The 25,117-nt window shown below is 44.6% G+C and overlaps 1 protein-coding gene across 1 annotated transcript in view; it reads left to right on the forward strand.

Annotated features, from left to right (window-relative positions):
• ANAPC4 (anaphase promoting complex subunit 4) overlaps positions 1-25,117 on the forward strand; it is a gene marked incomplete at its 5' end in the record, with an annotated part of 151,655 nt that overhangs the window by 115,856 nt on the left and 10,682 nt on the right. Inside the window, 4 exons of the mRNA XM_082273145.1 lie at positions 10,479-10,517; positions 10,625-10,726; positions 11,163-11,237; positions 19,761-19,931. Coding sequence (XP_082129271.1) covers positions 10,479-10,517; positions 10,625-10,726; positions 11,163-11,237; positions 19,761-19,931 — 387 coding nt within the window. The remainder of the gene's footprint in view (positions 1-10,478; positions 10,518-10,624; positions 10,727-11,162; positions 11,238-19,760; positions 19,932-25,117) is intronic.

Consider the following 25,117-nt stretch of genomic DNA (forward strand, 5'->3'; position numbering starts at 1 on the left):
CACATTACGATGGAGTAGTGTCCTGTCTGGAGCTGTGCCCACCCTGTTCCTGGTGTGGTAAGTAGCTGTCCCACCTCTACCTCTGGCGGGGTTTGCAGCGGAGGTAGACCTCTCCCTGGGATGGTCGGATCCCCGGGTTCCCCTCCTTCCCATTAGTGTCTCCCCTCCCCCAGCTGGGTGATCTATCGCGGCCTGTCTCCCATCTGCTTACCTTTCTTAGGTGAATTGGGCTGCAGCACTGGTGATGGGGGTTACAAGCACACCGCCGGCTCCTTAAATAAATGCTCCAGGGATGGGCCTGGTGGGGGTGCCTCTCTTGGCCTCTCTCCCTGTTGGGACCATTTTTCCTGCCCTTGGGAGCCGCCATTTTCTTGTAGCCTGGTTTGCTACAGATCGCTGGCCATGTTTGTTTAGCCTCAGCGGCCATTTTCTTATAGTTTCTCATTTAAAACACTGGCGACCATGTTTTTGGAGCTCAAATGGGCGGTGATTCGCTGGTGGGAAGTCCTCAAGCCTCTAGTGCTAATAGCCAGACATGCCTTTTACTGATCACTGCACGGTGTGCAGAAGCTTACTGTGAGTTGACTGGTGGTGGTGAGTGCCTGGGGCTCCCTCTCCCTCTTGCTGCTATACAGCGGTAGTGCTGTGCTGGGCCTTGTGATGCGGACAGCACTGTGGGGTGTCCCTTACAGTGTGTTTTTACACTTGTGGTGCAGATTCCCCTCTCCATTCTTGGAGTCACTGAAACATGTTTAACCACCTGATCCACTCTCAGAGACTGTCGGGCCCTCGGGGGCCCCGTAACTGGTAGACCCCACCTTCACCTGCTTCCTCTGTCTCTTCAGATCAATGATCTGAATTGGCCGCCGGGGATGCCAGTTACCCTTCAGGGTCTGCGTCCACGCACCCTGCATGCTCCAATAGTGAGGATGATTGCTCTGTTCCTCTAGCTGCACATGAAAAGGTGCTAGTGGATGCACTGATTGTATCGGTGCGGGAAACCTTACATATGGAAGATGCGAATAATGCAGCATCAGAGGCGCGGGTCACCTTTGGCACCCACAGGTCCTCCAAAGCGGCAAGGGTGTTCCCCTTTCCCGCCTTCTTTGATATTGTCTCAAAACAGTGGGGGTCCCCAAAACCCCCACTGTAATTTTGTAATGTGGTAACCTTATGAGGAGTCCCTCCTTAAAAAATGGACGGTACCTCCTGTAGTGGACTCTCTGGTTTCCAGGTTGAAAAAAGCCATGGTAATACCGGTAGAAGAGTCTCTGGTCTTCTCTCATATGGCTGATAGGAGTATGGAGGCTGTGAACCGCCGTATGTTCACTGTGGCTGGGTCGGGCCTTAGGCCGGTGTTTACCATAAGACTTGTTGTCTCAAGTAGTGATTGTCTCAGTTCCGATGTCGGAACGCTTTCTATTTAAACCTGTTTACGGTTCCCAGGAAGGAGGGCAAGGTGCGTCTAGTTCTGGACCTCAAGGCGCTGAACTGCTTTGTGCAGATACAGAAGTTTAGAATGGAGTCCATTCACACAGTGGTAGCATCCATTGACATCAAGAACGCTTACCTTCACATCCCCATTTCTATTGCCCATCAGCGCTTCTTCCGATTTGCCGTGGGCGAGGAGCAGTATCAATTTGTGACGTTACCCTTTGGTCTCGCCTCCGCTCCTAGGGTCTTCACAAAAGTGCTGCCCCCCGTTCTAGCATTACTGTGTCAGTGGGGCATCGCAATACTGGAGTACCTGGATGATCTGCTTTTGCAAGCAGAGTCTTCGACTGCTCTATTGGCCAACTTGGAGATCACTCTGCAAAAGCTGAGGGAGTTCGGTTGGATTCTGAATCTTCAGAAGGTTGCTCTGGTCCAATCCACAAGCATGGAATATTTGGTACTGACTCTGGACTCTGCCTCGGCCAGAGTGTTTCTCCCTCTGGCAAAACTTCAGAAGTTGCAGGAGGCAATTCGGCTCCTGCAGTCGAGTAGACGGTCATCTCTTCAGACTTGCATGCGGGTGCTGGGCCTGATGGTGTCTACCTTTTTTGAGGCGGTTCCGTTTAGACAGTTCCACACATGATCTCTGCAAAAGCAGATTCTAGTAAAGTGGAACAAGGATCTTCAGTCTCTGGACAATCTGATCATATTGAGCCGGAGAACAAGGGGGTGCCTGGTTTGGTGGCTTCGCTCTCCAGCACTTCTTCAGGGAAAATCTTTTCTTCCCCTGCACTGGACGGTTGTCACCACATAAGCCAGCCTATCCAGGTTGGGAGGCGTCCTCGGCACGGATTGTGCTCAAGGGGTTTAGACTCTAGAGGAGTCCAGGCTACCGATCAATGTACTGGAGCTCAGAGCGATCAGGCCTTGCCTGGATTATTAGACAGTTTGTCTCCAGGGATGTCCTGTACAGATTCGGTCGGACAATGCCACGGCCATGGCCTATGTCAATCAACAAGGGGGCGCGAGAAGTGTCCTGGCAGCTCGGAAAGTAGCCGGCATTCTAAGGTGGGCAGAACAGTTAGTTCCAGCTCTCTCTGCTGTACATATTCCAGGGGTGGAGAATTGTAAGGCGGACTATTTCAGTCGACAGGCGTTGGACCAAGGATGTTCAAGCTGGTCCCCGATGTTCCTTGGAGACTCCCTCTCAGGGAAGATCTGCTGTCTCAAGGACCGATCTTCCATCCTGCTTTACAGTCGCTGGCTTTGACGGCCTGGCTGTTGAAAGCCAGGTGCTGAAGGATAGAGGGTAGTCTGATTGGGTGATAAAGGCTAGAAAATCTATTTCCAGGAAGATTTACCATCGTACTTGGAAGGCGTACATTGCATGGTGTGTTTCTTGGGCTTCGCCTTTGCTCCTTTTCAGGTAACTCTTAGCTTTCCTCCAGCGAGGAGTCGAGCAACGTTTGGCCTTGAGTACCATCAAGGGCCAGGTCTGGGCCTTGGCGATTTTTTTTCAACACCCGTTGGCCTCAGACTCCTTGGTGCGTACTTTTCACCAGGGAGTGAGACACTTGGCTCCCCTGGTGCGGTTTCCATTGCCGCCGTGGGACCACAAATTGCTGTTGTCGGTTCTTCAGAAACCTCCCTTTGAAAATATTCGGTAGATTCCCCTGCTTACATTGTCCCAGAAGGTGGCCTTTTTGGTGGCTATTACTTCAGCTTGCGGGGTATCTGAGCTGGCGGCGCTGTCTTGCCGTTCACCTTATCTAGTTGTTCACAGGGATAAGGTGGTGCTTCGACCATGTCCATCGTTCCTTCCAAAGGTCGTCTCCGATTTTCATCTGAATGAAGACATTGTGTTACCTTCCATGTGTCCTAAGCCTAAGCATCCTAAGGAAGTTGCCTTGCATTCCCTGGATGTGGTTCAAGCAATCAGGGTGTACCTGGCAGCTACAGAGCAGTTTCGAAAGTCAGACTTACTATTTGTCCTCATGGATGGACCTCGCAAGGAGCTGGCTGCTTCTGCTATGACCATTTCTAGATGGATCAGGAGGTCTGTGGTTCAGGCTAATTCTATTAGGGGTCAAGTTCCTCCTTTCCCTGTCAGGGTGCACTCTACTCGGGCGCTCAGTGCCTCCTGGGCTTTCCATCATCAGGCGTCAGTGGTGCAAGTTTGCAAAGTGGCCACCTGTGCACACATTCACAAAGTTTTATAAAGTAGATGTGTTGGCATCTGCGGATGCTTCTTTTGACCGCAAAGTTTTGCAGGCTGTTCCTCTTTGAGGGTGTTTTTTTTCAGGTGAGCTCCAGTTGTTCTCAGTTGAACTCCATTTTACCTGGTTGGCTATGTTTAGCCTTTGGGAAGTTTTTTTTCTGCTGTTCCCACCCCTGAATGTGCTTTGGGATGTCCCTATGGTCATGAAGATGAAGAGCTGTTTCTGTTAATGAACGAAAGAGAAGATGCGATTTTTGACTTACCCTAAAATCAATTTCTCTGATTTTCATTGACGGACACACCACCTGCCCCTCTTTGGAGTTGGGTTGTTTTTTCTTCTGACACTGCTTGTTACAAAACTGGATACCTTTAACAGGAAGTGTGAGTATACCCCCAGGGACTGCCCCCTAGGCGTGCTCAAGCTTTTCTCTGCTTAGTGTCCTACTCCTGTAGGGGGCAGCATAACCCTACGGTCATGAAGATGAAGAGCTATGTCCGTCAATGAACATCAGAGAAATAGATTTTACGGTAAGTCAAAAATCCCATTTTTTTAAACGTGCCCCCATGAGGAAAATGGCATAATGTGCTAGTATGTACATTATGGCTGACTTGTCAAAGGAAGCCCTCAAGCACTGCACGATCAGTGCTCGGATGCTTCCATATTCTCCCTGTCTTTCTTCCGGTTTATACTTTTCAGCAGCTTGAATAGCAGACTATGACATCCTTCCTGCACATGTGCACAGGAGTCACTTCACAGCACATAGTGGTTGCCATAAATGTATTCTGAGCTGCGCATGATGACGTAGTTGTGACAAGCCTCACGGATAATGCAATTCTTCTCACCATATCTGTTAAAACGTGCATAGCATGTTTTCCTCCTACCTTCTGTGACAGAGACACAGGCATAGGCTTGGAATATAGCAGTTACTGCACTTAGGACATGCAAAACCCCATTCCTTCTACTTCCATTCCATGAGTACCCCACTGGGGGTCCTTTCGCTTAAGCAGCAGTAGATCACAGGTACAAGGGAGCTAGGATAAAAAGGCCAAATAGCACGCATTCTGCTGATGGCCTACAGGAAAATCAGAACAATGCCTGATTTCTTTGGAAAATGTTTGGCACTCCTAGAACCTTCAGTTTCCAGGTGCCAAAAACACTACTTTTCCTTTCTACCCACCAACCCTGTTCAAGAATCAGAAAGAAACCACAAACTTTTTTAAAGGAGTTGTGAAGTCAGAAGGTTTTTTATCTTAATGCATTCTATGCATTAAGATAAAAAGCCTTCTGTGTGCAGCAGCCCCCCTCGGCCCCCCTAACACTTACTCACTTTCCCTCTCTGTCCAGCGATGTCCAAAAATGTACCAGCTGTCCGAGATGCTCCCTCCTGATTGGCTGAGACACAGCAGCGATGCCATTGCCTGCTGCTGCTGTCAATCAAAGTCAGCTAGCCAATCAGGAGAGAGGGGGCTGTGACTTGGCTTTGGTGCCCCCATAGCAAGCTGCTTTCTGTGGGGGCACTGAAAATAAGGGAGGGGCCAGGATCACAGAAGAGGGACCCGAAAAGAGGAGGATCAGGGCTGCTCTGTGCAAATCCACTGCAACAGAGCAGGTAAGTATAACATGTTTGTTATTTTTATAGGAAAAAAAAAAAAACTTTACAATCGCTTGAAGTATGAAATGGAAGAAAGTGAAAGGGACACAGATGTCATCGGAAGCTGCAGAGGACTTTGCAACCCCTGCATTTTTATGAGCCACAAGCTATGGGTTCTTAATAAAATGCACTTTATTAACTAGGTACTCGACAAATGCTTTCTATTGCTCTCAACTTTTAACTGATTGATACATTGCAAACAAGTCTTTGCATGTCCTTTGACCATAAATGCCTATGTAGCACCCTACAGGTAAGTGCTAGGCAGTGTTGGGGGTAACGAGTTACAAAGTAACGGATTACAGTAACTACATTACTTTTTTTGGTAACGAAGTAACGTAACTAGTTAATACTAATATTGGTAACTACACTACTTTACTAGGCTATAGGAGGTAACTACACTACTTTACTAGGCTATAGGAACGCGCTTTCCTGCGTTACCCAAGCCGTGCGATACAATCGTTATTTCAAAGAATAGAGAGGGATGAAGTTTAGGATTTTTTGTTGCACTTTGTTTTATTCTGTTTTTTCAGGTTTTTGTTCTCATGTTTCCCAAAGCCTGTGTTTATACAATAAACTCTATGCAGAAAGAGTGTCATGTAACTTCTACACGGTCAATTAAGAAAGAGGAAAGTAAAGTAATAAGTAGTGAAGTTACTTTTCAAATGCAGTAACTAGTAAAGTAATCTCGTTACAATTTACAGAAGTAACTAGTAACTAGTTACATTTTTTGAGTAACTACCCCAACACTGGTGCTAATTAAAGTATAGTGGGCCTTGGCTGCTTAACAGCAGGGCCATGATTTCAGCTGGACTGTCATGTCTCCCAGGTGAGGTTACTGAGAGGGGAGTCTCCCCACTGGCTCTGTGAGAGGATTCTCCTAGGGCATTGAAGGAAACCCAATGAGTGGCTCAGTCAGGCTTGTATCTACCCCAGAAGGCAGATTCTGCCGCAGAGGATTCTGGGAGGGTGTATAAGTTTGAAGGGAACGCATGACGCAGCGTCTTTGGCGGGAAGCAGAGTCCCAGGAGGGAGAGTACGGCTGTCTCTCCTCCTGTCAGAGGAAGCGGGTGTCCCGGGTGGCGGCCTGGGAATCCAGAGAGTGCGAAGCTGAGCTGCAGAGGGGATCCGGTGTGCCGAGAACCAGTGGAGAGAAAGAGGGGTCCAGTTCCAGGAAAGCCTACAAAGGTTGTGAGTACAGTGGACTGCACCTGGGGGTCTGCCTAGTGTCAGAGGGGACCACTCTGGAAAAGGTTCTAGGGATCCAGGAGTCAGCTAGCGGTTAAAGGGGGGGGCCTAGTCCGAGGACCCTGAAGTATTAGAGGGGGTACCTAGGTAGAGGACCCTGAAGTGTGAAAGGGGGCGTCTGTAGTTTGGGCCCTGATGAGTCAGTGTACAGTGTGAAGTGTACAAGGTTAAGAGTTGCAGCAGCACAAGTATCTACACAGAGCTACCTCAGCTAGTGCAGGGTTGGAGGGAGCTGCTCAGTGACTTTTGAGCCAAAGCAGTGTCAGGAGTCAAGTGTTCTACAGTCGTGGATTTTCTGAATTAAAGTCGAGTTTCCAGCACAGTTTCAGTACTACAGTATCTATAGGCGTCAGAAAGCGCTGGTCAGCATTCAGCTGGCGTCAAGACAGCACCAACAGGCATTTTTCTTCAAGTGTCCCAAAGTGTACCTAGTTGAGCCAGAGGAGTATCCCACTCATTCCCTTCTCCCATCCCCTAAATACAATAAAACAAAACAAACCAAAGATGCCGGAATGGTCATTGTCTCAGTTCTCACACCTGGGTTCACAACTTAAATGTGTTGGGAGTGTTACCGGTACTAATGGCAGACCCACATCAGGCCCAAGGCCTGGAAATATTGCGACACCTATTTAAGGAATCCCTCGATAAATGCATCAAGAAAGTCACTAGGTGAAAGTTACTGCTACCCCACAATAAAAAGGCTAAGTTTCCTAGTCTTATGTCTGTTGCCTCTACTCAGCAAAAGATACCTTTTCTCTCTGCCCAGGCGTCAACCTCCTCCAAACTAAAGCTTAGCGCATCCTTTCATTGCAAGCCTTGCACTTCTAAGTCCACCATGCTTGCCCAGAAGCCCTCCTCACAGTGAAGGGGCACCCCCTCTCCTCGGAGTGGGATGGACATGTGTTGGCATTTGTGCAAGTCTGGATTAGAGACCAAGGTATCCAAATACACTGAAAAACAACAAGAGAAGGGCATACCAACCTTGTGCATTACCACTAACACAGTTTATTAAAATCCAAAAAAGGTAGCATACATTGTACTCACAAACGCATGATAATTGCACGCATGTAAGGAAATTGGAACCAATTGCCTCCAGGACTACCTGAAGTCCACACAAGACCACTTACCTTCTCGCATACCACTTGAGCGCAGGAGAGACACTGCTTTGGATTAGAGACCTACAGGACCTCTGGGTCCAATCTGTCATTTCAAAGTGGTAGGAAATAGAATTATTTCTGCCCCCTCCTCATTTCCTACCCTCTTTTCTGCCACTCAAAAACAAACAGATTTACTGATTGCCTTGCGCCAACTTCAGTCACAAGGAGTGGTTGTAGCAGTCCTATCTGCGGAAAGGTTCCAAGGTTTGTACCCAAGCCCATTCACAGTTCACAAACCAAGGCATCACCCAATAATAAACTTAAATTCTCTAAAATAGTTTCTTCCTGTACCGAAATGATGTATAGAATTAGCAAGATTTGTCATTGCTTTCCTCAGACAAGGGAACTTTCTGGCATCATTAGACATTTAAGATGCCTATCTACATATCCCGGTCTTCCCCACACTTCCCAACACTTTCTGCATTTTGCTGTAGGAAATCATTCCAAATTGTAGTTTTGCCATTCTGGTTTTCTAATTCACCCTGAGTGTTCACAAAAGAACTTGCCATGTTTCTTGTTCTTTCGTGGACCCAGGGCAATTCATGTCTCAGGGTAATTCGATGAGCTGCTGAAAGACTCCCCAGCCACAACCTTGTCTGCCATCATCCAAAGGATGAATCAGATATTTTTTAATCTTTGGCTATTTGATCAAATTTCCAGTCTGCCCTGTCTCCTCACACCATCTAGAATACCTGGGTCTAATTTTGAACAGAGCCCAAGCCAGAATTTTTGTATACTTAAGAAAAGGATACCTCCTTGAGGTCCCACACACAGACCCTCTGATCCAAAAAACACCCCTCGGTTTGCTTCTGTAGAGGATTCTGAGCCTAATGTTAGCCACCTTCGAACCAGTTCCCTTTGTTCAGTTTCACTCCAGGGCACTTCAGCTTAGCATCCTCACTTTGTGATACAAAGTGATCTACTCTCTGGACTGTCCTATGTGTCTATCCAGCCAGATACAGATCTTTCTGACATGGTGGATCTCCAACCCTGCACTGGAGTCAGGAAAATCATTCTTTCCCATGCCCCAGAATGTGGTAAGAAAAGATGCCAGATTTACAGGCTGGGAGGAAGTTTACATCTTCCTAACTGTCCAGGGAACCTGGTCCTTACAGGAGTTAAGACACCCGGTCAGCATTCTGGAACTGAAATTCATCAATCTAACGCTACAATACTGGACCCCCCTTCTGCAAGATTATCCAGTCAGGTTGCCTCAGTCAGCACTGGCCTACATAAACCATCAGGGGGGCAGCAGAAGTCAAACTGCTCTAAGAGAAACAAATTTGACATACTGGATGGAAAATCATATTATTTACATTGGTTTATACTTGAATGCAGTACCCCATTTATCATTTCCCACCAAGTGCATTGACACAAAAGCCATAAGAAGGCCATTTTGCACCTCAGAAAGCTTCTTTATAAAGATATCCTCATTGGTAAATTTTACATGTTTGGTCTAATATATACCCTAAATTTTGCACGTTTGGTCTAATATATACCCTGCCTATAGGTTGCTTCTTCCTTAGTGAACCTAACTATCACCACCACAGCCTCTAAAAGTTGGGAATATTATCCCTGAGGTCATTCTTGCCCCCTTATGAACTCTATGAGCAAGCAATTTTATGCTGCATTCACACCTGAGTGTAGTGTCTTTTAGCTTTTTTTCCAGTGTGTTTTTGCACGTTTTTATGCATGGTCTTTGCGTGTTTTTATGCAGCCTTTTTGAGTTTTGACATTTTATTTTTTTTTTAGCCAATAGAGAAAATATTGTCTGTTGCATCATTGGTTGCTCTGTGTTTCAGCTTTTCCCTTACCTTGTATTTCTTTTATTATTAATATTCTTAATTTTTTTTGTTCAGGGTTGGGTGTTAATACTACTACTAATAATATTAGTAATAATAATAATAGTTATAAATAATTAATGTAAAATAAATATACATAAAAATAATAATAATAATAAATAAATTGAATAAATTAATACTAAGTAATAGTAAATAAATAATGAACCCCTAACCCTTACAAAAATAAAATAATAATAATAAATACCTAACCCTAAAACAAAATAAATAAATAGAATATCATTATTAATTTTTTTTTTGTTCAGGTTTGGGTGTTTATTATTGTTGGTATTATTTATAATTGTTTAATATTTTTAAGTTTAGGGGTTAATTATTTATGTAATACAATTATTATTTATTTTATTTATTTATGATGATTTTTAGTTATTTGTGTATTAAGTTTACATTTATTTATTCATATATTATTGCTATTTGAGCAGAAAACACACGAATGGCGCATTTCTATTAATTTCTATGGGAATAAAAACGCACCAAAAGCGCTCAAATCTGCCTTATTCATGCTACAAAAAAAGCTCGAAAACTTTTTTGAGCTTCAAGCGTTTGGCTACAGACGGCTTGAAGTGGAGATGTGAAGCATCTCCATAGATAATACTTGATTTTTTTCTCCTCCAACGTTTTGGACCTTCAAGCTCCAAAATGCTGAGGTGTAAATGGGGCCCTACAGTGGAAAAAAAAACATGACTTGGTATATTTGCTGTAATTATAAGTACAAATTGCATCAATGGTAAACAATTGAAATAAAAATAAAGCACAGGTGAGCACCTCTGGGTGGTATTTGGTATTTGGCTAAATGAGTGAGGTTTTGTTCTTGAAAACATATGATTGGTAGAGAGCCGTGCCAGTTGAATGCTGCATTTACAGAGGCCACCATCTCTCTTTTCATACATATTTCTGAAATTCTTTTCTTTTACAGTGAAGAATCATGTCCGCGATTGATTTCCCTACCTTTCCTGTAAGAATTATTCTTATGTTCAATGTTGTAGCATGTAGATTGTGATATACATTTATATTTCATAGAACTAATTCAATGTTATGTTCAACCTTTTTTCACATCTTCAGCTGGAATGACAAATCGCAGAATCTACATTATGTGATGTTTCGCATGTTGGAAAGCTCCGAATCAAAAATGTTCATTTTTAAACAACCGACAGATACAACAAGGTATGGCAAGAACGTCTTTAGGTTGCTTAATATTCTTTGTGTTTCGATGTGATCATTTTTGCATCATGCTTTTCGCATACCAGCATGAATCTGCCAGCAGTTGGATAGTTAATAAAAGGAAATTGTAATTGTTTGAGGTCAGTTTTAATTTATTTAGATTTACAAGATGATCTATTTTTACTAATAATTTACAACCATTTTTTGATGGGTGTAAAAAAAAGATGAACCCTTTTTGTAAGGTGCACCCCAACAACATTCTGTGCTTTCTAAAGCAAGCAATCACATGAAAAGGAGCCTAGAGCTCCATCTCCTGGTGGAAAATGTGAAAACAAAGCATTGACCTGCAATATTTAAATTCTACCTCCTGGTAGGTGTGGTGTAGAGCTGTATTTTATCCTTGAGAGACTAATGTTTTTGTCTTTTTTTTTCATTCTAGTGTTACAAATAATTTTTTGGCAGTTGAGTTTGGAAACTCGGTTAACAGCAGCACAGATGAAAATCTAGAAAAATGGTAACTATAAAATGGTTGCATAAGTTCCTATGCAGAAATCACCAGACCCTCTAAGGGTCCAGTCACACAGGACCCTTGACTGCATACCCCATGTAGGACCATGTTTTCTCGGCATGGGGATGCACAGGTGTTCCGTGCATCCCCATGCCTGCAGTCCATAGATGTCTATTGGGACAAATGGCTGCACAGACCGAGCTTCTGTCCCAATATGACATGCAGGTGTGGGTCCCCAAACACACATAGGGGGAATTTGGGGAAACATTTGGCAACAGCATTTTCAGTCTGGGGGAAGGGTAGTGTTAAAGTGGTTGTAAACCCTTATATATAGTGAAGTTATTGGCCTCAGATGATGCAGAGATGAAACAAAACCTCTTTCATTACTTGTACCTGTTTTTTATTTTTTTCCTTTTGGGAGAAAGATTTTCCATAAATAAAACTGATCATTGTTAGCCATCCCCCTGCCAGTGGTAAATGGCTTGTCTCATCCCTATAACTGATACATCTGGGAGAGAGTTTGTTCTTTCGAAAAACAGCAGACTTACTGGACAGATCTGCAGATGTAAATAGAAGAAAGAAAGCTTAACCACTTCAATACCGGGTACTTGTACCCCCTTGCCAAGGCCAATTTTCGTATTTCAGTGCTTTCACACTTTGAATGAATGAAAAAAAAAGTTTTTCTTAGTTTCGGTTATAAAATTTTGCAAATAAGCAATTTTTCTTCTTCACTGATGTGCGCTGATGAGGCTGCACTGTTTGCACTAGTGGACGCTGATAATCAGGGCACTGATGGGGCAGCGCTGATAATCAGGGCACTGATGGGGCAGCGCTGATAATCAGGGCACTGATGGGGCAGCGCTGATAATCAGGGCACTGATGGGGCAGCGCTGATAATAAGCGCAGGACCTGGAAATCTTGTATTGCTTGGTGCGAGGCTAGAAAATGTTATCCTCGCAGGTATGTTGCGGGCCTTTCTTCAAACAGGTTGATATGTGGCTGGCTTTGAGTACAATCAAGGGTCAGATTTCAGCCTTGGCAGTCTCTTTTCAAAGGCTGATTGCTTCCTATTTCTTAGTGTTGTGTGCCTTTGTACTGGTTTTACCAAACACAATATTCCCCCCACACACATTCAAGATAACCGGCTGTTCAGTGATGCTGGGTGCTGTAATGACCATAGGTTGGAAACCGTGGATACTCAAAGTGAAGAAATGTCATCAGCACACCAAGGAATCCTCAAAAAAGGTCCAAAGCTTTATTCCATGGTCACATGACAAATATATAGTAATATTTCGGAGTCACGCAGGGTCCTTTCATCAGGCAAGTGATGGTCACTTTCTGTACAGGTTTTCACATGTATTGTTCTTCCAGTCAGGCAGCCTTTGACTCCATAGGATCTAAATTTGGTTCCTTCTGTTTTACAAAAACCTCAGTTTTAACCTATTCGAAACCTTCCTTTGGTTCTTTTGACGTGATAGGTTGTGTTTCTGGTTTACAATACTTTGGCTTGTAGGTTTTCGGAACCCTTTCCTGTAAGGAGCTGTTCCTGATCATGATAAATCACATTTTACATGTGGTTTATGCTATCAAGATTTACCTGAAATCGACTTCCACATGGTCCATTGCTTACTACAAAACTGAAACACCTCCTTCTAGCGGGAGGGGTTATGCTTAGGAGGGAACTTTCAGTCTTTTTTTTTTTTTGCTAGTGTATAATCCCCTGTAGGTGGCACATAACCTGTTTGTAAGGATTACTAAAGCTGCTGTGTCCCATTATGTAATTCAAAAAATGAATTTTACAGGTAAGCTAAACATCCCCTTTTTATCATTTGTGGCTGTTGAGAAATATATTCAAGTTGAGTTTTTGTGAGTTCAGCTTTAAGGAATTTGAATTACAGAGTGTGAGATGTTGAGCACCTCCTGTGTGGATTGCTGGACCTGACCCCTCCCAGATATATGCCTTTTGGTCAGTAAGCCTACCTGGCCTAGTTCAGAGCCAGTAGGAAGTTGCAAGAGGGGCAGCACTAGAGAGGATCACTCCCAGAAAATGTTGTACTTTGCAGATTAGTGTCCCAAGATTCAAATCCTCTGGATGCCCAGAGGATAAGAATAAGGCCGCATGCTGCACCACATGGTGGGTGTGGCCATAATGTGCTAACAGTTGGAGGGGCCTAAAGGGGCATGGTTAAAAAAAACCTGAACCTGTTTACAGAAAACACATGCCTTTTGTCAACAAAATATGCCTTATATATTGTGCCCGGGGAGTTTAACGGACATGCCTATTTAAAAAAAAATAACAATTCTTACATTACATGTGCGTTTCTGCACACAGCGCACCTTACAGAATAGTATATAATTAGGGCCGGACTGGCCTACCGGGAAATTGCCCGGTAGGCCGGCAAGTCCCCCTGCCCTGGGGCTAACTGAAAGTCAATGGCACTTGTAAAAAAAAAAATGGCTGCGCCTGGCCCTACATGTACACTGCGCATCCGCCGCCGCTCAGGAAAGCCCGCATACACTCGGCTGTTTTCGGGCAGACGGCGCATGCGTGGTGATGAGATTGAGCTGGGTGGCGCCATTTTGATATGTAAGCCACCTCACCAAAGGATAAGTGAAACCCCTCCGCAGCCCTTGTATCTCCTCAGGAGATGCAGTGCTGCCAGCATAGTACAGGAGAATCTCCTGTATTATGCCCGCAGCCCTGCATCTCCTGTACAATGCCCGCAGCACTGCCTGTCATGTACCATGCCAACAGCCCTGCATCTTCCTCTCTTGTACCATGCCCGCAAACCCTGCATCTCCTGCACTATGCCCGCAGCCCCTGCATCATGGCCGCAGCTTCTGCATCCTGCATCATGCCTGCAGCCCCTGCATCTCCTGCATCATGCCCGCAGCCCCTGCATCTTTTGCACCATGCCCGCAGCCCCTGCATCTTTTGCACCATGCCCACAGCCCCTGCATCTCCTGCACCATGCCCGCAGCCCCTGCATCTCCTGCACCATGTCCGCAGCCTCTCCCTCTCCTGTACTATGCCCGCAGTCTCTCCCTCTCCTGTACCATGCCCGCAGCCTCTTCTGTACCATGTCCGCAGCCTCTCCCTCTTCTGTACCATGCCCGCAGCCTCTCCCTCTCCTGTACCATGGCCGCAGCCTCTCCCTATCCTGTACCATGCCCGCAGCCTCTGCATCTCCTGTACCATGCCCACAGCTTCTGCATCTCCTGCACCATGCCAGCAGCCTCTGCATCTCTTGAACTATGCCCGCAGCCTCTCCCTCTCCTGTACCATGCCCGCAGCCTCTCCCTCTCCTGCACCATGCCCGCAGCCCCTGCATCTCCTGCACCATGCCCGCAGCCCCTGCATCTCCCGCAGTCCCTGCATCTCCCGCACCATGCCCTCAGCCCCTGCATCTCCTGCACCATGCCTGCAGCCCCTGCATCTCCTGCACCATGCCCGCAGCCCCTGCATCTCCTGCACCATGCCCGCAGCCCCTGCATCTCCTGCACCATGCCCGCAGCCCCTGCATCTCCTGCACCATGCTCGCAGCCCCTGCATCTTCTGTACCATGCCTGCTTCCTCTGACATGTCCTGTACCATGCCTGCTTCCCTTGACATGTCCTGTACCCTGTACCATGCCCACACAGCCTATGACCACCTCCTGTACCACGTCTGCACTTTTAACCGGAATTTTCTCATATATATATATATATATATATATATATATATATATATATATATATATGAAGCCCTATATGCTTTCATATCTTTCTTATCTATATATAATACACTCTTCAAATGCTTAAAAATGCATGGTTTATGAACAAGAAAATGATGACGTTATGCTTTTGGGCTGGTATATTAATACTATGAGGCTGGTATGGAATTATTTCCAGGGCTGAATTTTTTTCCCAGTCCAGCCCTGTATATAATGAGTGTAGTGGCCAGGAGTTTATAATACAAAGCCCTGTGTTCAGCGTGTAGTGGCAAGCAATATAAAGAGGAAACTGGGTGCCAGATCAGTGCAAGTAAAAACAACACTTTATTCTCATATCCATTTACATCTGAATAACTTGCAGACTGCATGTAGAGGTGCTGTGAAATTGTGTGTGGTAATCCAAGATGGTAGACAGGATGGGCTGGAGGGCTGTTGAAGATGTCTGGACCCGCTAAAGATGACAACTGGGGATAATCGCATTAGCAAACGCCAATGCTCCCACTGCAGAGTGACCGAAGATAAAACGGCCCGATAGGGAGACCACCGCTCACACAAGTCCAGACCCGCCACATAACAGAGCAGGAGGATGGCGGCATCACAGGCTCCTACGCACCACTACTGGCTGCCTGCAACAAGACAGGGCACACAAGCTGGGAAGGAGACGAGCCGCAACTAGATTTGAGGCCCATCCTCCTCCTTCAGGCTGACCCGCCTCCCAGAGAGGGAGAATATATACTATCACCCGGACTGGGATAGTACTAATCAGAAGGAAAAAGGGGAATGGGCGGGGCTGTCCTACAAAACGCTCAGCAGAAGCATCCGTATAGCTGAGAATCGAGCAGCAATCCAAGTGGAGTGTGTGGGGGGATCACCAAAGGCAATAATTTAACCACTTAAGCCCCGGAGGATTTGGCTGCTAAACGACCAGAGGGTATTTTGCGATTCGGCACTGCGTGACTTTAACGGACAATTGCGCGGTCGTGCGACGCTGTACCTAAACGAATTTGGCGTCCTTTTTTTCCCACAAACAGAGCTTTCTTTTGGCGGTATTTGATCACCTGTGCGATTTTTTGATCACGCGCTATAAACAAAAAAAGAGCGTAAATTTTGCAAAAATAGCAATATTTTTCCCTTTTTTTTATATGAAATTCCCCCCCCAAAAAATGTAAAAATCAAAATTTTTTAATATTTTCGGCCAATTTGTTTTATGCTACCTATGTTTGGTAAAAAAAATCGCAAAAAGCGTATTTTGATTGGTTTGCGCAAAAGTTATTGCGTTTACTAACAAAGGGAAAGATTTTTGTCATTTTTGTTGTTTTTTTTTTTAACGCGTAATGGCGGCGATCTGCGATTTTTTTTGCGGTACTGCGACATTGCGGCGGAAAGATCGGACCCTTGACTGACATTTTTGACACTTTTGGGGTTACCAGTGACATTTCTACAGTAATCAGTGCTATACATATGCACTGTTACTGTAAAAATACACTGGTAGTGAAGGGGTTAACTTTATTTGAGAGGGAGGGGCTGTGTGTGTCCCTAGGGGCGTGATTCTAACTGTGATTGGCTGTGGCTTCAACTGTATGCAGAGTGATCAATGGATCTACATAGTAGATCCATGTGATCAGCTCTCATACAGAGAGGAGAATGACAGGCAGCTTGTTTACACAAGCTGCCTGACTTTCTCCCTCTCCCCCGCCGATCGCAGAGTGGCCAGCGGCGATCGGGTCCGCCGGTCACACGTGCGGGGGGGTCCGTGACCACGCGGGAGCGGGAGCGCGCCTCCGGCGGCGCGCGCTCGCTCCCTAAACCCTCACAGGCGAGCGACGTAGACCTACGTCACTTTGCCTGTGAGGGGCTGACCGCCGCCGTAGATAGTCGTGCGGCGGTCGGCAAGTGGTTAAAAGACAAGTGAAAAATTACATGTATAGAAAGGAGCAAAAAAGCGGGTGGGCTTCCAAAGTCCTCCAATCCACCCAAGTCTGGTGTATCTAAAAACATGAATCAATAAAATTACCTACAAATAATTGCCAAAGAAACATGTTCTAAACCATAAAAGTAGAAAATATCATATCATTTGTTCTAAGAAAATTAAACAATTTCACTGGTAAAAAAGAGAATAGGGAAGGGGAAACGCATAATAAATAAGTAAAAAATCCATAACACAGTAATATATATAATATACACATACATATATACACACATATAAAAAAGGAAGGTATGCAAAGAGTCACACATTCAGTGGCAACAGAAGGGGAAGGCTACTGTAATAAAAAAAATCGCACCATGGACATACATATAGCACATTACTCTAAGGGTTAATACCCAAAAAGGAAGATAAAAAACATGAGAAACAGAAGGTTTACAAGATGGTGTTAATCTCTATTTCTTCATTTACCCTCTGGGTGCTAAAGAATTGAGAGTGAAAAGCCAAAGTTTCTCTGCGACACAATTTCTGAAATTGCTCAGCTAAAGAGTTGCAGGAGGGGAGCGGTTTCCATGACCCAAACTCGCAGCCCTTTGGTGAACTGACTGTGATGAGAAAAGAAGTGGAAGTTTGGGGACCACAGGAGGTTGATAGAGAAGGGGTCCGAAGACCATAGTGTCCCCAGGCACTTCCATTCTCATCACGATCAGTCCACCAAAGGACTGTGAGTTTGGGCATTGAAACCATTACTTCCTGCGACTCTCTAGATGAGTGATTTCAGAAATTGTGTCGCAGAGAGACTTTTTGGATTTTCACTCTCAATTTTGTTAGCACTCACAGGGTTAAATGAAGCGATAGAGATGAACACCACCTTGTAAGCCTTCTTTCTCTCATGTTTTGTGTTATCTTCCTTTTTGGGTATTAACTCTTAGAGTAATGTGCTATATGTATGTCCATGATGCGATTATTTTTGTAGCCTTCACCTTCTGTTGCCACTGAATGTGTGACTCTTTGCATACTTTCCTTTTTTATATATATATATGTGTGTGTGTGTGTGTGTGTGTGTGTGTGTGTGTGTGTGTGTGTGTGTGTGTGTGTATATATATATATATATATATATATAGTTGTGTTATGTATTTTTTACTTATTTATTATGTCTTTCCTCTTCCCTATTCTCTTTTTTACCATTGAAATTATGTAATTTTCGTAGAACAAATGATATATTTTCTACTTTTATTGTTTAGAAGATGTCTCTTTGGTAATTATTTTTAGGTAATTTTATTAATTAATGTTTTTATTCACCAGACATGGGTGGATTGGAGGACTATGGAAGCCCACCAGCTTTTTTGCTCCTTTTCATATATGTAATTTTTCACTTGTCTTTTAAATTATTGCCTTTGGCGATCCTCCACACACTCCATCCAGATCGCCGCTCGATTCTCAGCTATCCGCATGCTTCTTATGAGTGTTTTGTAGGACAGCCCTGCCCCGCCCTGCCCATTCCCCTTCCCCCTCCCATTTCCCCTCCCATTCCCCCTCCTGACTAGTGCTATCGCCATCCGGGTGATAGTATATATTCTCCCCCTCTTGGGGGGGTTGTCAGCCTGTAGAAGGAGGATGGGTTTTGGAAACTAGTTGCAGCTCACCCCCTCCCCAGCTTGTGTGCCCTGTCTTGTTGCAGCCAGTAGTGGTGCGTGAGAGCCTGTGACGCCGCCATCCTCTTGCTCTCTTATGCAGCAGGTCTGGACTTGTGTGAGCGTTGGTCTCCTTATCGGGCTGTTTTATCTTCGGTCACTCGCGCGGGGAGCCTTGAAGTTTCCTAATGCGAATAGCCCCAGTTGTCCTCTTCAGTGAGTCCAGACATCGTCAGCAGCCATCCAGCCCACCCTGTCTACCGTCTTGGATTACCACACATGATACCACAGCACCTCTACATGCAGTCTGCAAGTTATTCAGATGTAAGTGGATATTGGAATAGTGTTGTTGTTTTTACTCGCATTGACCTGGCACCCTGTTTTCTCTTTTTATTTTTGTTCTTGAAGGAATCCCAAACTTCAACAAGGAGCTGCTTTCTTGTGTTCTGTCCTGTCACCACCTGCCATTTTTCTCATTGGCCTTGTTATCCTGTGGTTCTCAGCTATTTATGGACTACATTGACCTAAAACACCATAATATTATTTCATTATAATTTTTTCTCTGTTCCTATCAGTCTGCATATTTTTCCTTTATTTTTATTTCCATTTAGTTTCAAATGGATCTCATCTAATGTCAGTGAGTGCTGACTTGCTTACTTGCAGTTGGTGAATTGTTTGCAAGAAGTATAAAATGTACACAATAGTGTCTATAGCGCAGGCTTAAGGAGTGTATTACACACAGGGTGTAGGGCTTGGGAGTGTGTGACATGCAGAATGCAGGGCTCAGGACTATGTGATACACAGGGTGCAGGGATAAGGAGTGCACAATGTGCAGTATGTGATGTGCAGGGCTCCGGAGTGCTTATCACACAAACCAGTGTACAGCACACAACAAAAAATGAACCTCCCTCACTCCCAAGCCCATATCACCTACAATACAGTACTCTGCTAACATTCCCAATTACCCCTTTTAGCACAGACCCCTCCCTCCCCCTAGTAGAGACCCCTTACCCCTCTAAAATGCAGTCGCCACATACAAGAGAAGTGCCTGGATCATGGATATGTTCTACAAGTGATCCCAGGCTCTGGGTGATGGGGACAGATAGCACAGATGGTAAAGTGAGCTAACATTTTAAGAATAGGTTTTTTGGCTTTGGGATGTCCAAATCAACAACCAAGAAAATGTGGATAATTTAAGTCTAAAAGGATGTACACTAGTTCATTTGATAATTCTTGATAATCTTTTTTTTCTGTTTAGTCACTACAGCTGTCTGGATGCACGTTTCTTCGAGGATGATGTTATAACTGTAATACTAAAAGACAACACCGCAACTGAAGGAAAAGACAGAATATTAGCACAAATCTCTTTGTCTTCTATGTTTTCTGATGAAGATAGAGACTATCAGTTCATCAGGGACAAAAATAGGAGGTAAGCAGTTAAACTTTCTCCATGTCATGTAAGCACTTTGCTTCCCATCTCTGTAAAATTTGGGTGGCTAAGGTAATTTGACATAGGTGGATTATCTTTTATCAAAATACACTGTCCAATCACTTCAATTTCCTGGATGCATGCACTGCTAATGTCCTGCTTTTTTAGGTCAAGATTTTAGCTGACCCTATGTACACAGCAACTACTAAATGTTAAAGTAGACCTAAAGGCAAAACTTTTTTTTTTTTTGGAGTAAAGTAAAAGAGGGTTATCGGGTTTCTCAGTTTTTTTTTTTTCCATGTGTGTCCCTTTGGGAAGATTTAGTTTTATTTACTGACCCATAGCTATAAAAGGAAGTGAGAGGAATACATGAGGGAATCCCTGGTTGCCACCAGAACTAATGTTCTTATTGAAAGTTTTCCTCTCTGTTCCTGTTCTGGGGACAACCTAAAATTTGGGATTTCTCTTTTAACTTTCGGTGTTACCAGTAAACATGACAAATAGAGAGGGGGCATAGGCAGCAATTACACCCTAGAGCCAAAAAGAAGACACAGATCACCGCTCAAAAAGCAGCCAGCCGAACCGGAGAGATCCCGAGCAACTGTGGCAGTCCTATGAGACTAGGTGCTCACCATGGTCCGCAACCTGAGTCCATGCATGTAGAAAAGAAAGCGGCACTTCCAGTCCCAGGAACTTGGAAACTTGAGTTTATTCTTTAAATCAAAGGTTCAACATCGAACAGAAACACAAGACAAACTGGATAGCAGACGCGTTTCACACCATGTGCTTATTCATTCAATTACACCCTGACAGGTGTTCTAATTATTCTCCACTCTGTCCAAAACGATAATAATGCTTTGCCTTTAGTTATATCTTAAGCAAACCGTTTTTATTGTAGAATCTATAACTACATTCAGTCTAAAAAAAACAAAACAGTTGGCCAAGGTGGCTTATTATAATTTATTAGATTACATTGTAATAAAGTGTATGAAATATGTTCATGAAGTTGTAGCAAAAATGCATGTGGAGAATATTATCAAAACTACTTTCAAGAACAGGTAAAAAAGTTCCTGAAAATGAAAGTTCATTCTTCTATCCAGGATGGAGAGAGAGCAAAGTTTGGAGGTAGTAGAATGCATCATGTAAGGGAATGTCTGCCCAGTGGATTCGCTGAGGATTTGCAGCAAAACCTTTTCTCTGTCGCTCATTGACAGACGCAGTCCTCTTTGATTAATATCAGTAGGGTTATACTGCCCCCTACAGGAGTAGGACACTAGGCAGGAAAAACGTTCTGGCCACACCCTAGGGGCAGTCCCAGGGGGTATATCCTCTCACTTCCTGCTACAGGATGTCAGTTTTTTTTCTGCCTAGTCAGGAGTAAGGACCTAAGTTCCTTGCTGGGATCTCTGGTCCTGGCAAGCTTTTTTAGATAAATCTTTTTTAGTTAGCTTTTTCTCTCCAGTTTTTGTTCCTGTGAGATCTTCAAGCAATTATGCTGGATCTGGGCGACGGCTGGATGTTGAGATCCAGTGGTCACCCCAGCCGACCTACGAGCGCGTGCAGGCCCTAGGTCCGCGCTGGGTCAGCCGCGACATAGTCCCATTGGACGGGGACTGGCCCCGCGAGTTAAACGTCTCGCCAGGTCGCACACGACCAGTCTGAATCGGAGTCGCGGCGTCTGTGTTGGCCGACAGCCCCCCACCTCGGTGGAGAGGGGTTCTGTCAGGAGTTGGTGCCCGCCTGTTCCGGTATGGTGAGTAGAATGTCCCCCTCTCCCTCTGTCGGGTGGACCCGGGCCCCTCCGTGGGATGGTCGGACCCTCATGATCCGGGTTCCCCTCTATCCTGTAACATACTCCTCCTATCTCCCCCACGCTAAAATAGGGCGGCCGCAATCCATCCCTGCGCGACACTTTCACAGTTTTATAAGGTGGATGTGTTGGCATTTGCGGATGCTTCCTTTGGCCGCAAGGTTTGCAGGCTGCGGTTTGGAGGACCTGGTCCTCTTGAGGGTGTATTGTTTTTTTCAGGTGAGCTCCAGTTGTTAATGGTGGAGCTCCATATTACCTGGTTGGCTACGGTTTAGCCTTGGGATTTTTTTCTTACTGTTCCCACCCCTCATGTTTGACACTGCTTTGGGATGTCCCAATGGTCAAGAAGATGAGGAGCTGTGTCCGTCAATGAACCAAAGAGAAAATGGGATTTCTGACTTACCATAAAATCTATTTCTCTGATGTTCATTGACGGACACAGCACCCACCCCTCTGTGGAGGTGGCTTTCTTCTGATACTGCTTGTAACAAAACTGAGTGCCTATAGCTGAGAGTGGGAGTATACCTCCTGGGACTTCCCCATAGGCATAATCAAGCTTTTTCCTGCCTAGTGTCCTACTCCTGTAGGGGGCAGTATAACCCAGTGGTCAAGAAGATAAGGAGCTGTGTCCGTCAATGAACATCAGAGAAAGTGATTTTACAGTAGGTCAAAAATCCCATTATTCGTGCCTCTATTAACGGAAAAGACCCAGTCACTTTCTTGCTTGATTTGCCTAAAGGAGGTGCACAGTCTATTAAAGTCACTCTTCTAGCTTGTCTTTCTAAACATGGGTTCAGTAATGAGTTTCTTGCTAAAAATTTGATTTGGGTTTGTGGTGATGGTGCAAGTGTAATGCTTGGAAGAAAGTCAGGTGTTCTGGAACGACTTAGTGAAAAATATCCACAGCTTGTGAAATGGCACTGCTTGTGTCATAGGCTTGAATTGTGCATTTCAGATGCAATTAATTATTTTCCTGGTCATCATGTAACTTCACTTTTTGAGAAGTTGTATGCTGTGTATCACCAGTCACCAAAAAACCTGTCCGAGCTCTCTGAATGTGCAAATTAGAAGTACAAATTCTTAAAATTGGAAAAGTTTTTTTCAGTTAGGTGGGTTGCTTCAAGCCAGAGAGCTATACAAGCGGTTTGGGAGTCATATCCTGCACTGCACAGTCATTTCATGAAAGCAAGCTTAAATTCAGCTCATAACAGTAAACAGAAATCTCTGTTTAGTGGCTTTACTTAACAAGGTTCTGACACCAGAAAATTATTTGTTAAACCTTGCTGGGGTTGCAGATGTTCAGGAAATGGGACTGTTATCTGAAACCCTTCAAAGAGATGACATCAAACTTCCACGAGCCTACCAGCTGATTAATCAGTCAGTTCGTGCAGTTGAAAAAATGAAAGACATGCCTGGCAAACATCTGAAAAAAGTCATGGAATCTCTGGATAAAGGGAATTTCAATGGTGTGACCATCAATCCAGAGAGTACAAAAGGGAATTCCCAACGCTGGCCAATTGATGTGTACAGTCCTTGGATGCATTGTTGAGATGGAATCTCTTGCACAGCTGCTCCAGCTTCAAACCATGATCTGTGAAAGTTTCTGAGATTTCATTGATAATGGTGGTGCAGAGGTTCCTAAAAATCTGAAACCAGTTGTGACCGCAATTAACAGTCTTCCAATGACATCCAGTGATTGTAAGAGGGGCTTCAGTACAATGAATTTGGTGATGTCACCCATTAAGAGTGGGCTTGGCATTGAACGCCTGTCGGATCCTTTACCATATGTCTCAAATGGCTGACCACACATTGCAGTGCAGATGATACTAAATCTCGAAAAGTTGATAATCTTGAATAGCAAGGGAAACGTTATTCCTGTTTGTGGGATCTTATATATACAGTGGGTACGGAAAGTATTCAGACCCCCCTTAAATTTTTCACTCTTTGTTATATTGCAGCCATTTGCTAAAATCATTTAAGTTCATTCTTCTTCCTCATGAATGTACACACAGCTCCCCATATTGACGGAAAAAAACAGAATTGTTGACATTGTTGCAGATTTATTAAAAAAGAAAAACTGAAATATCACATGGTCCTAAGTATTCAGACCCTTTGCTGTGACACTCATATATTTAACTCAGGTGCTTTCCATTTCTTCTGATCATCCTTGAGATGGTTCTACACCTTCATTTGAGTCCAGCTGTGTTTGATTATACTGATTGGACTTGATTAGGAAAGCCACACACCTGTCTATATAAGACCTTCCAGATCACAATGCATGTGAGCAAATGAGAGTCATGAGGTCAAAGGAACTGCCTGAAGAGCTCAGAGACAGAATTGTGGCAAGGCACAGATCTGGCCAAGGTTACAAAAAGATTTCTGCTGCACTTAAGGTTCTTAAGAGCACAGTGGCCTCCATAATCCTGAAATGGAAGACGTTTGGGACGACCAGAACCCTTCCCAGAGCTGGCCGTCCGGCCAAACTGAGCTATCGGGGGAGAAGAGCCTTGGTGAGAGAGGTAAAGAAGAACCCAAAGATCACTGTGGCTGAGCTCCAGAGATGCAGTCAGGAGATGGGAGAAAGTTGTAGAAAGTCAACCATCACTGCAGCCCTCCACCAGTCGGGGCTTTATGGCAGAGTGGCCCGATGGAAGCCTCTCCTCAGTGTAAGACACATGAAAGCCCACATGGAGTTTGCTAAAAAACACCTGAAGGACTCCAAGATGGTGAGAAATAAGATTCTCTGGTCTGATGAGACCAAAATAGAACTTTTTGGCCTTAATTCTAAGCGGTATGTGTGGAGAAAACCAGGCACTGCTCAACACCTGTCCAATACAGTCCCAACAGTGAAGCATGGTGGTGGCAGCATCATGCTGTGGGGGTGTTTTTCAGCTGCAGGGACAGGACGACTGGTTGCAATCGAGGGAAAGATGAATGCGGCCAAGTACAGGGATATCCTGGACAAAAACCTTCTCCAGAGTGCTCTGGACCTCAGACTGGGCCGAAGGTTTACCTTCCAACAAGACAATGACCCTAAGCACACAGCTAAAATAACGAAGGAGTGGCTTCACAACAACTCCGTGACTGTTCTTGAATGGCCCAGCCAGAGCCCTGACTTAAACCCAATTGAGCATCTCTGGAGAGACCTAAAAATGGCTGTCCACCAACGTTTACCATCCAACCTGACAGAACTGGAGAGGATCTGCAAGAGCGTCAATTTTGCAAAAATAGCAATATTTTTCACATTTTTTTATATGAAATTCCCCCCAAAAAAAATGTAAAAATCAAAATTTTTTAAAATTTTTGGCCAATTTGTTTTATGCTACCTATGTTTGGTAAAAAAAATCGCAAAAAGCGTATTTTGATTGGTTTGCGC

Source organism: Pelophylax lessonae, assembly GCF_965119305.1.
Source record: "Pelophylax lessonae genome assembly, chromosome: 12".
In the NCBI taxonomy this organism is placed as follows: Eukaryota; Metazoa; Chordata; class Amphibia; order Anura; family Ranidae; genus Pelophylax; species Pelophylax lessonae.